The following is a 17,783-nucleotide window of genomic DNA, read 5'->3' on the forward strand; positions in this document are numbered from 1 at the left end:
TCACTATGCTGAGAGGGGCGGGTGGGTAAGCATGCTATGATAGGTCACAAAGGATGGAGAAACATGGGAGGAAACAATGTGGAAATTTTGAACACTGTTGAACACTCACTTTGATATTGAACCAGTGGCTGTGTACATGTATATTTTTAGTCTCTTATCAGCAGTATAGAACAAATGTAAATTCATTCTTTCCATTTCAATCTATTATGGTGCCAGACAAAAAAAAAAGTAAGATAAAAATTCTACAAAACATGATCTAGTGTAAGAGCAGCATTAGGACCATTCCACAATTGAAAGGTGAGGATTCTCACGGAGAAAGCTTTACATTAAGCATTTCAAGACACAGATAAATGAAAGACAATGTTTTAGACAGTGTCCTTTGTAAGTTGAGGCTTTTAGAAGTGCGTTTATAAGTGCAGTTTATTATTCATGCTAAGGGTTGGTCAAAACTGTCAATCAAGTGTTTCTTTAGCAATGGTTGAAAACAGTTCTCAAGGGTGAGGGAGAGGTAATGCAGCAATTTCTGCAAGAATTGACACATTAAACACATATTTAAAGGTTTTCATGGTCATCATAAATTAGAAACATCGAGGAAACAAAATCCAAAGACGTGCGTCGAGTTAGCTGTTGCCTCCTGTTTATTGTGATGTTCAATTCCAGCATAATGACTACCACAAGAGTGAACACTAGAAGCTCCTGTGGCTTAAGGAGAAAATCATCTTCATCCTAATACACTTGCCTCTTGTTTCGTAGGCGCCTTTATAAAGAATTTTATTTGAAAAGCAAAACGGCAGTTTATCAATGTAGACATCACCTGTGGACAGGTGGGGTGGCTTGGTTTGGAAGTCGGTGAATAAAATAGCAAGAGTAGACAACTCCAAAGCGTGCTTAATAATTATTAATGGGTGATACATGTATGGCTTGTTGGAACATTGGATAAAGAACGGTTTTAAGGTGCCGAAGACACTACAAGACTGCAGCCACCGATGAGCCCTGAGCCATCTACCTCGGATTCGTGCTCGACACACCTGTATAGTTCCACCTGCCAGTCAGCTGAAAAACTTGACACAGCAAAACAACAAAAATCAAGCTCTCAGTATGCAAGACGACTGAGCTGTTCTTTGACAGCTCTGCACATCCTACAGTTATGTCAGGATATCCCAGTGATATATCCAAATGTTTAAACGGATTTGTATTGATGTCTTACTGATCCGTTCGCATGGATGTCCCACTGTTTTATCTGGATGGTCCACTCATGCCATGGGATGCCCCGTTGTTTTGTCTTCCGCAGCTTTGCTGCTTTGTAAGTCACGAAGTGTTATGTAACACTCGGGGTCATTTTTGTTTCTTGTTTGTTTTACATCGCTTTATTATCCTCCACCACGTCGTTAATTATGCCCTCGCTTCACGACGAGGCGTGGGACTCTTGTTTCCTCGAGCGATGCTTTCGCTCCATCAGCGGGTAGCCGCTGTCGAGGGGGCTGTTCTCCTTACGACGACCCAGGTCGCCATTGCCGCTGCTGCCCGTACCTCCGCGGCTGTTGCCGGCGCAGGAGTCGAAGAGCGTTCGCTTGAGGTGCACGCGGCGCTCGCGGTCCAGGCAGGTGAGCACGCGGCGCAGCTCTTGGCGGAAGCGCTGTCCCGTCATGCAGTAGAGGAAAAAGTTGAGGGCGTGGTTGATATACATCAGAACGAAGCAGACTGTGCGGACCAGCTGCTGGCGGCCCATCTCCTCCAGGGAGGTCGGGGCTGGGGCGGCGAGGTTGTAGATGGTCTGCGGCGTGGTCAGCAGCAGCCAGGCGAAGGAGATGCCCAGCAGCATCGGTGCCAGCCGGCGGTGGAACTGATGCGACGAGGATGAAGACGAGGATGACGATATGGATGCCTGCGTTAGGGTCTGTGGGCGCAGCGGGTTGGAGCCCTGTTGATGATGATGCAGGATCTTGGTGATGGTCGTGGTCGTCAGAGGTTTGCGCTGGTGAGGCTGCTGGTTGTGGTGATGGTGAAGGTGATGCACGTGGTGTAGGTTTCTCACCGGGATGGTGACCATAGAGTTCTGACGCTCCTCCAGCGCCTTACGGTGCTGAAAGAGCTTGACGAGGATGAGGGTGTTGAGGACGAGGAGGAAACCCGCCGGGAGGAAGCAGTAGAGAGCCAGGTGCACCCAGGGAAACACCTCGCATGCCAGCGTCTCGTACGCGTAGCTGGCGCACTGCACGCCGGAGGAGCTGAGGGCATGGCGAGGGGGAACAGGCACCAGCTCCGCCGTCCAGAAGATGTGGGCGTTGATCAGGCCCAGCGTCAGCAGCAGCCCTGCGATGACGCCTCGCGTGCGGCCCACGCTGCACACCTCGGAGGCCCGCAGCGGCAACCACACGGCCAGAAATCGCTCGAGCGTGACGGCAACGATGAGCCAGGCGGCGCAGGTCAGCGACAGGTGCGTGAAGAAGATGAAGAGCTTGCAGGAGGCCGGCGACACGTGCAGGAGCTCCTCTCCCCAAACCACCCGAACCCAAGTCTTGAAGGCCGACGTCAGCAGCACGGCGGTGTCGGCCACGGCTAGGCAGGCCAGGTACCTGCACACATCAGCAAGACGATGCAAGTCACCCACTACATCAGAGCCGCCGCAGTCATTTCAGAAGTGGGAAGACACAGACAACATCATACATGCTATAAGGACTGCCACCGATGAAATTGAAAAGACATATATATGCTTTACCTGCATGCGGAGGTTCTTCGCATACCGCGCCGGAGTAACACCCACAGGCTGAGGAGATTGCCGGCCACCCCGACTCCGATGACGACGGGTAGGGCCCACATCACCAGCAGCAGGGAGGCTCGGAAGGTCGCGACCTCGTGCAGCCGCTCCAGCAGCGTCGCGCCGCGCTCCGCGTCCACGGCAGTCGCGACCGTTGCCGCGCCGTCTCCGCCGAAGTCGCGGACCGCAGCAGCCGCCACGTCCAGGCAAGTGTCCGGCGACAGAAGGCAGCTGCGATTGTTGTTGTGCCAGTTGGTGGTGATATTGATGTCGTAGTGGTCCAGGAAGAAAGTCGAGAGGGAGTAAACGCGCGAGACAGCGGAAGTCTTCTCGGCGTGGTGAGCGGAGTTCGTGGTACCCAACATGTTTGTTATGTCGGGTCTCGTTCGCTTGTTTTTGTTTTGTTTTGTTTTTTTAATTTAAGTAGGTCCACCCGCCGAAGTATTATTGTCTACCATGAGTGTGCAGCGTTTGGAGATGTAAATATTACGAGTCATCTGCTACTCTTCATCTGGGACTGTCGTGAACTTGTACACAGATATGTTCTGGTCCGCCAGTTATTGCTGATAGTTTTTTGTTTTTTGTTTTTTTCGAGAAGGATTGACTCCAGCAGTGTGTAGATGAATTAAGAGTGGACACCTCCCAAGTTAAACAGCAATCTTAGGCAGCAATTTGTCGTCGAAGATAATGGCGATGACTTGTCCGAATGTGCATTTAAAGAGTTCTTTCATCCTGTCAGCCATACCGACTCATCTCTCGGCCGGTCGTTTGGTTTGAACGCGCTGCCTGTACAGACCTGTTAAAGACAGAATGACGATACAGAAAGATAAAGATGATGATTTAAACCCTCTTGCTGTAGTCTCGTGTCAGCCAGGAATAGTCCAGGCATTCCAGACTGGCGCTTGCCTTGGCGAAGAGTAAAACTGGCTTGGGGGTAGTGGGGTGGGGTGAAAACCCCAGCGAACGTGGAGGTCTGTCTCCAGGTTTGACGGTAGTCAGTCGGTCCTTAACTTCCAAACCTTTTTCCAACTTTTACTAGCGAAGACGATTTTGTTTCATGTAATGCCCTTCGTGTCCCTTGCGCACCAAACAGCTCCTTTTGCAGATGTGTTCTCCACGGAAATCTCTTCATAAAATTCGTTGTTTAATTAATTTTTTTTTTAGCTCGGTCCATCAAAGCACTTGGAACCAGAAGTAGGGTGTTTCCGGTGGCGCTGGTGGGTTCGCTTGGAGCAGAGCTCTAGCTGTGTTTACAGTGAAACAACATGAAGAGCACCGCTTTCTTTTTTCCTGGGAGTCCCTGTAATTTTCTCATGGCGAAGATCACAAACGGGGACCACCTGAAAGTTCCACCCCTTTAACGACGCGGGTGGATCACTTTGTAGCGCTTCCGTTGTTCCTAGTAACTCCCGGGATCAAAGTTAATTGGCTCAAGAGCAAACCAGCATATCCAGCCTGCAATGAAAACATAAATAAAGGTGTGATCGGTAGAAAGTTAAACAGCTAGAAGGACGGAGTAAGTAGAAAATAACAATTAGTAGTGAGTGTTGTTCAACCTTTCCAGCGGACCCGGTTTAGGGCAGCCAACGTGCTCAGAGTATAATATATAAGAAATGAAAACAAAAAGAAGGGAAGAAAGAAAAATGGATGAAAGAAAGGCAGGAGATATCGCACAACGTAGGTTTCGTGTAAGGTTTGAAGTCAAATAACATTAAACTCATATTTATCGGCTTAACTTCCAAAAATGGCCCTTGGTTTATGTGCAATTGAGGCTTTAAAATGTTTTCAGTCGCCTGCTTCAAGTAGCAAGTCGACTATTCTGACCACACTTGGCGAGGTCGTCTTGCAGTTGAAACCAGCGATTTCAGACTTATCCCCAAGACCTCACATAAAATCCAACCCTGTCATTCGCAAGCTATGTTTCACACTAGAAGTTTCCAGAAACCAAAGAAGGCTGCAAGAAACCTTACGTGAGCAGCAGGCAGGGCAGGATCCTATGTCAGAAAACCTTAATTCACTTTTTTTCTTGCTCCTCGCACCGGGCGTTACACCACACTCAAGTTCATCCTTCGCCGAAAAAGTCCGCGAGAGCGGATGGCCATGGGTTCTGGTGCCCAGCAAGATCCGCTGCCCACTGCCAGAAACGGTCCTGGGCGACGGAGGGGCTCGGTGGACAGTGGGGGGAGGGAAGGAGATGTGAAGATGTACGGTGCTGAGCGGCAGATACGTGGCGGTGCCGCACGCGCTGTCACGCGCACCCAGGTTGTGATGCGCGTGGCCGACACTCTCTCTCTCTCCAAGACGTCGGTCGTCGCAAACGTTGCACATCATTTGTATTCGGTCCTGAGATATCAGCCGGTCTGCGATTGGCTACCAAACGGGAAGCAGAAGTTTAATGAGGTGCTTTGCAAGAAATGTCTTTAAAAATAAAAGAAGACTCATGCATATGCTAATCTCGGACTTGCTGAGTCATCGAGAGTTTATCATACGCATGCACATGCGCGGGCGTTGCTGTGCATATTTGCGGTTTTTTTTTTTAAATGTGTGCATGTTCGTGCCTACTCATGTTGGGTACCCAGTAGTGTAGTGGTTACAACACTCGCTTGTCACTACTGCAATTAGAGGGTCTGTGGTTCATATCTCGTCTCGGGACATTCTCTATACGGGACACCTTTTCTTATGTTTGTCCGTCGGTGCAAAATCCCAAGTGGAAGCACTTCAACCAACCAACCTGCCCATGTCCAGATAATTTCAGGCTCCGCACTTTAACCGACTCACTTTTTTGTGCACATCTCGTCAAACGTGTCTTCAGCCTCCGTCCTTTTCTTGACGGGTCGTGCTTGAAGCTTCTTGCCGATGACCACTTTACGCATGATAAATTATTTGTAAACAAATATTGAAATTCTTCAATATGTTTAAGAACTCGAACCACTTCTGGATTGTTTTGGTGAACGATGGTCGGCCTGGGTGCGTCCGATGGCAATCGTCCGTACAATTAACCGTTTGACCACTTACCTTGCGCGCGTCTGTCTTGGAAACAATATTTAAGTTGGTCATCCTCAGCAGGTCCGGCTATTTCATTTTTTAATTTTGCTGACGCTCACTTAATTATGAAAATTAGATTGTTAGTAGTGATATATGCAGTCAAACTGTGAGTCCGAGGCTAGGGTTAGGGTTAGGGAATCTTCTAGAATATATATTTTTTTTAAAAAAAAGAAAACTGGAGAGATTCAGTCATTAGGTTAATTTTGTTGAGCTCTCCTGAGGCTGTAGATATGGACGAGAGATACGTCGTACCTCAGTTTGTCTTCCCTCTGCCCAGTACTTCACCTCATGTCCTCTCTACCCGTAGTCACGAACAGCACACAAGAAAACATTTAGCTTATCAGTCGATCTGTCTTTGCCCTTGTTTCCAATTACACAACTCCACAATGCTTTTTGGTCCATAGGTATACCCTGGGTAATGTTACTGTCACTACAGCCCTTGTTTTTACTTAACGCATTTTTTTGTGTATCAATATAAGTTAGCTCAAGATCCATTTTCACGGGGAAAATGTCCAAGTTCGGCGAAGTTTAATAGGAAACCTGTGTTTTTCTGACAAACGTTTGGCACATTGAAACTTCGGTTATCCTGTTAAGTCCAAATTTTTTTAATAATAATAAACAACGCGTGATTTGCATAGCACATACTCTCGTAAGGAGCAAGAACCGATGGGTAGCCAGTGAAAATGAAGGAGAGGACTGGCTTGGTCCCGTTTCGTAGCTGTAAGGACCAGACATTGCCAATACATTTACCTGTACAGTGGGACTTTGAGATTCTCCCGAAGTTAAATGCATCGCTACTTTTTCCCGTTAGGAACGAGATTAAACAGTTTGAAAAAAACGCTGAGTGTCTTACATAAAATTTTTATGGAACTTTAAATGACTTCGGTGACAAGTCAAGTATATCTACCTCGAGGAATAGTTATCAGATGATGATTACCAGAAGCAGGGTTTTTTGGGGGGGTTTTTTTTTGCGTGCGATGCACACCGACATCTGCGCACAGGTAATCTGTTATTGATAGAGCAGACAGCAATTAAAAAGAATTATTTTAGTGGAAGATGGTGCTTCAGGTGCTTAGCATAAGTGGACTAGAGGTGTCAAGGAACTCAAAGACATAATATTTGTTGGGCGCTTGCACCTTCAAGATGGCATGAGAGCCGACTACACCACCACCACCACCACCTATACCACCACCACCACCACCACCACTACTCCTCTGTCCGCCTCCTCCCGCCCTCAGCACTTATACGCTCGATGTCTTGTAGTCCCATCCGCCTGCTGCTAACAATTATCCTCATGCGCACGGCTCGCCTGTTTGCTTTTCCATCTGCCAGACTCAGGGTCGTCCATTTTCATCTGAGATTTAAATCCGGTCTTTAGAGAGAGGGAAAAAAACCCAGGAACCTCTCCCCCGCTCCCTATCCACTATTTTCTCTCTCTCTCTCTCTCTCTCTCTCTCTCTCACCTATCACAGTTATAGATCGAAAATTGATGTGATAAAATCTACAAAACCATATGTCAAATATTCAAAAAGAGAAATGAAATGTGAACATTATTATGGACAAATGGAAATGTTAGTATGTAAAATGTAATGTTATAAATATTGATATATGTTTTATCTGTAATTTCAGTAAACAATCCTCTCTCGCGCACGCACACAGATACATCTCGCTTTTTTACTCCCGCTGTCCTGGTTTGGTAGGTTATTATAAAACCTTGCATACAGCCTCGGTCATCACGCGTGTTTAAAGATGGAAGCAAGTTCCTCCTTCCTTCTCCAGCGTCCTTTCTCTCTGGAGCATGGCCGAGTGGTTAGAGCGATGGCGTCCGAACTGAGAGGCGCACTGGTTCGATACCCGAGTAGTGCAGCAAACTTTCTCCCAGTTGACCATCTGGTACCTGACTCCAGTCAGGGTTGGGGAAGGTAAGACAGCGAGGGAGAGGAGATGGGCTCCACCCTTACATAAACTGTGAGAAAAGTGAAGTCTCTGACACCTCACTTGCCAACGACCTGAAAGGGTTAGGGAACGACCTTTACCTTTACTTTTTTCCCCATCGCTGATGTTGTTGGTCTGTGACCCTTCTGGGCAGGGCTGGAATCTTGTTGATTCTTGCCAAGGGAGGTACACCGCCTTTCGTTTTCCTGGCGTTCGAGGGTAAGTCTTAATTGTTAGTCTTCAGGCCTATGGAGAGACTGGTTGTTAATATCCTCCAAATGCTATTTCCACCTAATTGTATTTTGCCAGACAAATTGAGTGCACGATTCCCAGGTTGGTGGCAGTGGTGTTTGCTTCCTCCACCTGTGTGACTGATAGACGGGTGTCGGTCTACCCGCCCTCCCCACCTCCCGTGTACTGTTCCTCCTTTGTTTCGCTGGCTGACAGGAACTGTGAGGGCGCTGGTGTTGCCCACTTTAGCTTCCAATTTCCGGCGCCACCAGACACGGACGTACATAGCGCCATCTACGTCACATATTTCTGTCTGTATGCCGATTAATTTATCCACGCTTCTACTCACAACGGATGCAAGTATCTGTTGTCGAGGACTTCACGTGGTTAACGAGAGGATACGCTTTTGCGAGAACAGTAAGTGTGAGCTGTCGGACTTCGATGACGAGAGCCACACGCGAATCATCGTCGACTTAGCATCATTATCACCATTGTATTTTTTTTTCTCTCTCTCTCTCACACACACACTTACACACTAACATACGTGCGCGCCAATCTTTGCACAGTTGATTCTGAAGCAGCCATCCAGTAGAGGAAGGGATGACAGAAGGACGAAATCCCCACCGAAAGTATTTGTCTTCACGCTAGTAACAGAGAAAAGCGAGAGAACGCGCGTGTAACATTTCATACAGTCTCGTGCACATGTTTGTGATGGGAAAACACGTTGCTTTCTTTCTGAGTGCCAGCGAACGTTGACGAACGTTGGCCAAGGTTTAGAGAGCATGCTGAACCTTTGGCCATGGCCGGAAGGCGCGGAGGACGACAGTGAAAAGGCTGATGGACAGTCCGCTGCAGGCTGAGTGCCAACATACACACAACCTTTATGTCACTTCCCGTTGTCCGGAGATGGCCTCCTTCCGTTCCTGCAGTCTTCTTTACCTAGTGCTCACAGAAATATCTGACCGTTTCCTCCCAGAGGTATGAAGAAATGGAAGGAATGTGAGATGGAAAAGTTTGGCTGGCTAGCGGGGGCTTAATCAAGGAGATACGCGGCTTGCAACTTTTATTTATTGCTTTCGTTGGTTAAAGGGGGGAAAAGTCAGGTGGTAAGTTGGGCTTCAGAGACATACGCTTTAAATCATGTTTCGGTTGAAAAAACGATCATTTTCTTAATTAAAAAGTTTCATGAAGGCGATTAGCTTATTCTTTCATGAAAGAAGCAGACTTTTATGTGGAGTTATTTGACAAGAAAAGCAGAAAAATTCAATATGTCGAAATGTCCTCATTCAATACAATATCGTGCTGACGACCCTCCCCAAGAGACTGAAAATTCTCTCACCCCCGACAACACAACATGGTGGCCAAATTGGACCGCCTCAGACCTGTTTTTAGATGCTATTATAAGTAAATAATCGCTTTGCTGCCAGAAATGTTACTCGGACATGATTCAGAATGTCAGTATCTATCGTTCATACCTAGCTTAAACCTCGTTCGACTTGCCTTACCCTTTAACGAAACTGCGCATAACATCAAGAACAGTTGAAGACATTTAAACTCCCTTCCCCTGATAAAAGGGAATCGCTATTTTTGAGAGCGAGAGAAAGAGATTTAGAGAGACTATTAACTTGTTTTACTGACATAACGGCAAAAGCTGGGAAGGAATGCATGCATCTGAGCTTGATGACCTCCAGCGTGCAATGCAAACTTTTTTAAACGCAGGACTGAACATTGGATTTCACGAACGTGAGCTTTGTATCTACACAGCACAGTGCTTATCACTGCTAGTGTACAGGGACCCAATGGTGCATGATGATTAGGGTCTGCTCGCTCTACCCGCCATGGTTTTCTCTTTCACTTATCAGACTTGGAAAGTGTCTGACAACGTCACGACTGATGAAAATACTCCATGCAGGACTTCACTCTGTCCATCTTTGTCATGTTTATTTTACCATGACATTTGTACAGCGCAAGGTTGTGAAGGGAAACACACTGTTGTTTTAAATTTTTTTTTTCAAACCATCTTGTTATATGTTGATAACAGAAGCCAGTGTCCCGCAAGAAAGGTTGATGTAGCTAGCATTATATCAAGCTCAAGTAAAATATATTTTAAGAAAATAAATATTGTCTAAATATGTACAGGTGGGCTTTTTATTGTGCCTGGTAGGTGTGTGCAACGGAAATTAAAGCCAATCCGTGCGGGAAACAATGGATATCGTGTTAATATTCATCCAAAAATAGAAAAGATTTGTTAGGTCAGAGTATCTCAAGACAAAGACCCGTATGTAGTCTCAAAATAACGAGAAGATCGTTTGTCGGCTGGTCAGTCAGAACCTGCTTCTAGAAGGCATCTTTGCTGCACTAAATCTCTGGTTTCTTGGTCAGCATCTCGATCTGCACGTGACTTGACGAGAACCTCGCGAGGCTGATGCACGACGATTCCTTTAAACAATCGCATGGCTGTATTTTCCTGTCCACCTACAATCCTGTGTAGTCTTAAGTTCTGGTGTGTTCCCTTCACAACAAAATCACTTTGGAAAAGCGCTATATAAACTTATTATTATTATTATTGATGCCTAAGGCTGTCGTATCACTGTCGTACATGTACACAAGACGGAGGCTAATGATTTATCCTGAATAAGTTAACTGCAATTTTAACCGAGATGTGTTATCCGAGATGGATAGCAGTTTCCTTCCTTGAGGGTTCGAAGCCCGTTGCTGGAAGACTGACGATTCAGCGAAAATAGAGACCAGGTTGCTTCAGGGTGGGAGGTCAATGAGACAAAAGAAGAGAGGACTGGATGCCGCCTTCCACATTGTCATGCCCTAAACACGATGAAGCACTACCTACACCTGCTAATTATTTATATTGAAAGAAGATATTTGCAAACACTTCACTCAGTTTTCCATGCACGACGGAACGAGGTGAATTCAGTGGGTGGTGGCGTTTGTTTCTTTGGTCCAAGATACGAGTACACGTCTCCCAGTCCACTGTTAACATCACGAGAAATTGGCCTGCATCCTGGTTGTGTTGTGATTGATGGTCGTATGACGGTACGAGTGCACGGCATTGCCACCCTGATTTATCAGGTAGCTAGGTTCAATAGGGTAGAGTGGCGCAGCGGTCGAGCGCTTGTCACCAGGAGTGATTTAAAGATCTTGCTGGTCGTGGGCATGGGTTCTGGTCAAATATAATTTCTTCTTGTATGAGGCACATATCTGCATGGCTGAGCTCATTTTTCACTGTGGTTTAGCTGTAGTCGCTGACAGAGAGCGCCATGGACCGACCAACCACCCAATCGAATCGCAGCACTCGGATCAGAAGTTAAGAGTAGCCATGGCGGTACGCCAGCCATTCCTCCCCAGTCCAACCTCCGGGCTTGTATGGGGGAACACGAGGTCGCGCGTATCAGACGCACATAACGCACACAATCCCCATTCCCCTCTCCACCCTGTGTCGGAGCACGCACGCCTGTTGCACGGCTCCAGTTACCCGGGGACGTGACGGTAAATGCTGCTTTAGTGCCACCCTTAATCCAGCGAGACATGGAGATCAATCCCAGCCCCTCCAAACAGGCTCCAGACCCGTGCTTGCACTCTCAGCTGCAAGGAGGAAGGAAAGAAAAATAAAAGGAAAATGAAAGACGTCGCTAGACGATATTCCAACGGTCCAGATTGCGCGAGGACTTAAACCAAATCGAGGCTAAGCGCCGTTTAGTTTCGCGTCGATTTATGATGGGGATAGAGCGCCGTACTTTCCGCCACCCGAGCCGACAGCAGCTATCTCTCGTCCGCGACCACTGGGGTCGAGATGCCATCCTGAGTATCCTCACTTGTTTTCTAAAGTTTATGATGAAAACATTTGAACTCTAACATGGGAGAAAAATTCACTAGTACTCGTGCGCACACCACAAAGAGAAGTATCTGTTGCTTGTGTCGAGTCTTGGCCTACCCGGGGCTTTTAAACAGAGGACTAGACGGTAGCCATAGTTAGCCGCCCGTTAAAGACCTACTCGACTGCTAACACACATTATGCTCAAGACTCCTTTTATTTTACTTATTAAAGCCTCCAACATGTGGTATTGTGAAGTTGTTCTTTGTCGTCTGCTACCTGAGCATGTTGGTTTGGGAGGGTTTTGAATCTTCACAATCCTCGTCCTCGATCAATGTACATCGTCCTATGAACCCATTGTATTGTTCTACCTTCTGTCCATTCTATGATTGTGCGGTCCGGTGGAACAACGGTTGGCATCTGTCACCAGTACACTGAGGGTTGGCTGTCATGGGTTCAGCTCTCGTCTAGGACATGCAGTGTTTCCATGGCATTTGTTTACAGGGCTTTGCACCTTTGAAATTATATAAACAAGTCGCTGTATTTCAGGCGCTGAAATGTACAGAGTATACGGTAGTTATTATCTCTACTTATTAGAATGTGTCTATAACCAATCGGATAGGTCTTTAATATTCGTTGGCAAAGAGAGCACAATGAACATCATTCACATAAATATTTAACAATAAAAGAGAAAGGACAGAACAGAGAGAGGATAGTCAGTGTGTAATGTGACCTAGGTCAAGAAAGAAAGAGTAGTGAGTCATCCTGGATGCATTTAGTTTATCCAGGGAACGGAAGAGTGTACGTCTTCCTGACAGAATTGTTGTGTTGACCCAACTCTTTACCATACAACTCACAGACCCACCCCTTACCCTAACCCCCGACTTGACTTTAGTTATGGAGTGCTGAATATCTCAAAACCCAAAGGAGACATCTAAATATGCTCAGCTTGCCCGAGGTTGGAAACTGTAGACTAGCAGAAGGGCATGTGAGTGTTTGGTCAAGCAGGACTAATGTAGAATAATCAAGAAACATGATATATCAATAGAGCCAGAGAAATTTTTATGCGCTTAATCATTTGTTTTCTTAAAAGCATCGTGCCTCTCGGTTTGCTCCTCGGTTGTTGTGTGTTGTTTCTGTTAGTTCTTCTCCAGGCATCCTATGACCACAGCACAACTTGTTTTCCTGCTGGTCACGATGACAGGACAAGCAGGTCGGAAGATCGTGGTCAAAAAGCAGTGATCGCCTGATTTATCTTCTGCCCGCCAAGATTATCGGAACATCAGAACATTTCAAAGACAGACATTCAGTTTGTCCAGGTGATTACGCCCTCGCGAGCTGTCTCCGGGCAACAGCCTCCCGTCTGCCTCTCGATTGCCGTGTAAGAAGGCGAGCGGTTGGATGTGGTGGGGGATGTGGGTATGGTGCGGTGTCGATGGTTTCTCGCTAATGTGTGATGTTCTCTACCGATGAAAGATGGGAAATCTCACGGCGAAAAAAAACAAAGGGGTCGGTTGACTCTTCTCGATCACAAAAAAAAAAACAATTCCACGTGGGCGACAGGCCAGGTGGTGTCTGGTTTAAGCTAGGCACACATCTACCCACCCACCCCTCCAACCTTCCTTCCATTTTATCCATTTTCCTCTGCCATTCCAGCGTTCTGTCGTCTCTCTGCTTCCTGTTATTCCTACAGGAAGATGGAAGAGTTTTTCGATAAGCGTGGGCCCGGCTACGATTCGAAGAGAGGAAAGGTCGTTGCAGCCAAGGAATTTGTCACCAGTGGGGGGACGGGGATGGTGACCGGAAGAAGGTTACATTAGCCGAGGCATACCACGGTCTCCCGACAGGAGGTGGATGAGAGACATGACGGCAAGCGACACAGTGCTTATAAGGCCATTGGAAAGACAAGAGACACGGTACTTTAGTCAGGAGAGGCCCTAAGAGCAGCGAGTCCCTCACATCTTTGTGTCGGGAAGGAGGAAAAGTAAGGACGACAACCGCTTCTGATGGTCTGGAGCCCAGACGACAGACATCGTCATCGACATTGTCATTGAACCATCGCATTGCTATCCGAGCTGCTGATGTCTTATCATCTTCGATCTGCTAGTGTCGACCTTTCCTTTCTGTCACAGATGAGACAAGATAAAATCTGGCCGATGCTGTTCCTTCTCTGGCCCTTTCGTATAGAGTTTTCTCCCTTTCTTTTCGAGCAGCGTCTGTTCAGCAAACCCACTTTTTCCCCCCAGAAATATCTTGTGCAACTCGTCCGTTCATTTGTAAATTCCCCATCTTCATCCACGTTGTTATGTTCACCATTATCGTCCATACCGGTTGCTGAAGTGGGTAGCTGTGCTTCGTTGTGTGTTAAGCTGTTGAGATGTTTGTAGCGCTCGTCTCCATACCCTTTATAAATAATACTGTAATTAAAATAATAATTTATTGCATTTCAGACTCCTTATAAAGGACCTGATACGAGAAGAAAAAAAAACTCTATTTCCGCCCGGGGCCACTATCTGTGTGCAGTTCACTCTCTCTCTCCCCGTGTCTGCGTGGGTTTACTCAGGGTACTCCTGTTTCCTCCCACTTGTTCTGGGTCTTTATTTAGAAGCCAGGTGATGTGTTTGGTACCATAAACATATCGTATGAAACAGACACTTGTTTACATGTGTATCAATTAGCCTGTTGTAGCATTGCTTTTGTTATATCCTGTTTCGCTTGGAGTTGCAGTTTTCCAAAAAAAAAGGAAAAAAACCTCGAGGGCGTTGAATGATCACTTACTGTACAGAACAGCGTGAACTCTGGTTTTTTAGTGCTTGAACCAACTGAAATAAAACGTGAACTTATTGTTCTTAAACAGACATGACCTAGCTTTCAATCCAACAGGGGAAAAAAAGATAATTTTGAAGATGAAAATGTTTCGAAGTATACAAGAGAAGAGAATTTCACGAATTTATTATTACATCCATTTGTACAGCGATGTAAACCATCTTTACTTCCCCCACATATTTTGGAGATTGTCTTGTTCTTTTGTTTGTTTGTTTGTTTGTTTGTTTGTTGTTGTTTTTTTGTTGTTTTTTTTTGTTGTTGTTTTTTTTTGTTTTGTTTTGTTTTTTTGTAAATGAGACTCCGTAACCTGTAAATAGTGCGCTGGACTTTCGAGCAGAAGGTCGTTGGTTCGATACCTGTTCGAGGTCTTTGGCAGGGTTAAGGTGCATGTTCCCTAGAGACGGTGAGCCATATATCTCACTGCCGTATAGAATATTTCTTTTTGTTTTTTTTAAAAATCTATTAGGGAGGATAACCCAATTTTTAAAAACTTGCATTGTTCTGTATTAATACAGTGGAGTATCCTTTGTGTGTTTTTTCTGTTCATCTGTTTTGTTGTACCGTCACCCTGTTGGACCACACCCACCCACCTTTTTTTCTTTGCCTAAATCGTCTCGGCATCAGTGTGCCGCGTGTATTACAACTGTGCTTAGTGCGAAGGGGCACTTGAAGTACCTGTTTATTTTTCTAGTCATGAGGAGATTGGTCCCCCTTTCATGTTTGCCGTTACCTATTGTCAGAGACTCTCCTTTGAGCTCCGTCTCGCCTGGTGTTAGTGTTGGCGGCCGGTGTCTGTCGACAGAGTTCCTTCAAGCAGAAGTGACGCAACGGACGATTCGGATGCTTAGCTGTGAAGAGTTAGTAACCGCCAGTTGCTGGCAAGGGCCAAAGAAAACAAATCAGTACAAGGAGGTAAAGAGGACAGGAAATTACAAAGACTTTTTTGTTGTTGTTGTTGTTGTAAATATGGACTAGCGAAAGTATGGAAGAGCAAAGAAGATGAGGGTGAACAGAACAGAGATGGAAGAGTGAACACGGCGAACAAGATGGACGCAGAACATTGCCCTCATCCACCACGTCCCCCGACAAAGTAGTAATCACAGACATACTTATTCCGAGAGGTAGAACAGGTGGATGAGAGAGCTGGACAAGAGGAACAAAGCGATAAAGACCGCCATTGCGGTAGTCACACGTGACTATTCGGCGGTAAGTGATGGGAATAAGGAGATAATGTGAGTGTAATCAGAATCAAGCCCACACGTTGAACAAAAAGCAGAAACAGCTTTTGTAACTGCCCTGCAGCCTGGTAGGAAAAGTAAATTAACGTCCTGGGGAAACTCATTAACAGTTTGCGCAAGAAACGTGTTTTTTTTTTCTTTCTTTCTTTTAATTCACTATCGCTGATCAAGAGTGGCCTGTCGCATGGCCTGCCCTGATTCTGCCGTCCGTGGATGAAGGTGTGTGTGTGCTATGGAGATTGGTCTTTTACCCCGACAAAGCAACCATATGTCCAAAACGAGATCCGAACCCACGAGCTCCGATTTTTTTGCTGTTTTGTTGTCGCGCGGCTCTGCTTTGCATCGCATGTCCGTGCCAACTGCCAACGGACCCGCCGCAGCTTCTTCTCCGATAAGACTTGTTATTTTCAGACGAAAATGTTGTAATGTTCGTGTTGCTAAAGATACTGACAAACTTTATATACATTTTTAGGTATCTTCGTCTAGTGCAGTTCCCTGTTAGGTTTTGCAGAAAGAAAAGTTTTTGGTTGTTTTGGAAGAGAGTTGGCGGGAGAGTTGATGAGGAGAGAAGAGTTCATTGGAGAAAAGTTGTTATCTGAGTGCTTATCCGTATGTGAAATCTGTCGAGTAAATTAGTTGGGAAGTAAAATCGTCTGTCTAGTGAGAGAAACATCGTTTTGCAAACATCCAAGACTTAGAGAAGCTCCAGCGTGGAGAATAAATCATCGCGGTCTGGACTACCGAAGAGATTCATCATCGTGCTTGCCTTCCACACAGAAACAAAATTACGAGGAGAAAGATAAAGCCGAGGAGAGGGAGTGACATTTGCTGGCGATGTTTGCAGTGGTATAAGCGTTGGATTTAAGCTCTCGTTCTGTTCTTCACTACACCAGAAGCGGCCATCTTGCCGACAAACAAGTCGTGCCCTCCGTGGGGAGGGAGAAGCCAGTCCCCGCAGTCATTACTGGCCAAACATCTCGTCAGCCAATTCATTTCGCCCTGACTCTCGGACAAATATTTTCTTCCCGGTCCGGAAGTCGCAGTCGCGTATGACGGGACACGCTGTGCTGACGTCATTCCCAGGAAACCTGACGTCATCAGTCTTGAGGCGTTGGGCGGCCTACGGTGACAGACTGAAGAGCGCGGCCTTCCGACGGAAATGACGTAGGTCGTGCGAGCTGGAGGGAGGGGAGCCATGCGCGAGCACTTTTAAAAATTGAAACTGAGTTCACGGGGTGGCCAGCACCTTCCCTTTTTTTGGTAAGAGATGCAAGGCACGTAGCTGTCTGCGAGCAGTTTGTCTTTCCCATATCCAACATCCTCGCCATTGTCCCCTTGTCTCCGTCTCCAGTGGCGACAACTCAAGTACTGCGCACGCGCGCTGTTTGAAGTCTGCCGACGTAAACGCACGAGGGTGGAAGGAAGGGGTAGTTGGGTGGGTAGCAAGTCTTGCTGACTATATACGCTTATTTCGACTAACTGGTCAGCATACTTGAAACACTCGTTGCTGGTTTCATCGCAGATGAACGGCCTCTCGTCCGAGCAATGAAAACGCCGCAGGGAGAAGTTGTGTGTTGTTGTTGTGGTGGTGGTGGACTTTTCTTCCAGAAACATGTTTTAAACACTTGTACTTGTTTCATCGCAGATTAAGGGCTCTCGTCTAGTACGATATTCTTCTTCTGCCTCCACCCGTCATCTAACCACTTTTGTCGAAATGCTCTTTAGAAACTTTTGAAAGGACGTTCGCTACTTAATCACTTTTGTCGAAATGTCCTTTATAGCCGTGTGAGAGAGCAAGCAGGTACACTCTGCTATAGTAGGCGATGTGAAAAAATCAAAACGCCTTACCTGAGTGTTGAATGAATTGCAGACGATCGCCGGGTGGGTGCAAACCCTACTGAGCATCGTAGCGACTCGTGGT

General features: G+C 46.4%; 2 protein-coding genes across 12 annotated transcripts in view; one reads left to right on the forward strand and one right to left on the reverse strand.

The window, feature by feature from the left end:
* LOC112553810 (transient receptor potential cation channel subfamily M member 3-like) overlaps positions 1-17,783 on the forward strand; it is a 144,900-nt gene that overhangs the window by 108,415 nt on the left and 18,702 nt on the right. The gene's annotated exons all lie outside the window — the stretch shown is intronic.
* On the reverse strand, positions 241-17,761 carry LOC112553814 (thyrotropin-releasing hormone receptor-like). Of its 3 annotated transcripts, none has more exons than XM_025221273.1 (3): positions 17,711-17,761; positions 2,720-4,213; positions 241-2,576 (listed from the first exon to the last, which is right to left on the reverse strand). In XM_025221273.1, exons 2-3 carry the CDS (start codon positions 3,121-3,123, stop codon positions 1,406-1,408), a joined length of 1,575 nt encoding a protein of 524 aa, XP_025077058.1. In that variant the 5' UTR covers positions 3,124-4,213; positions 17,711-17,761; the 3' UTR covers positions 241-1,405. The 3 variants fall into 3 exon arrangements, with proteins under 3 accessions (XP_025077058.1, XP_025077060.1, XP_025077059.1); XM_025221275.1 differs by lacking the exon at positions 17,711-17,761 and adding an exon at positions 4,729-5,244; XM_025221274.1 differs by lacking the exon at positions 17,711-17,761 and having other exon boundaries at positions 2,720-4,704.

This window comes from Pomacea canaliculata, linkage group LG13 (genome assembly GCF_003073045.1).
Source record: "Pomacea canaliculata isolate SZHN2017 linkage group LG13, ASM307304v1, whole genome shotgun sequence".
NCBI classification, from domain to species: domain Eukaryota; kingdom Metazoa; phylum Mollusca; class Gastropoda; order Architaenioglossa; family Ampullariidae; genus Pomacea; species Pomacea canaliculata.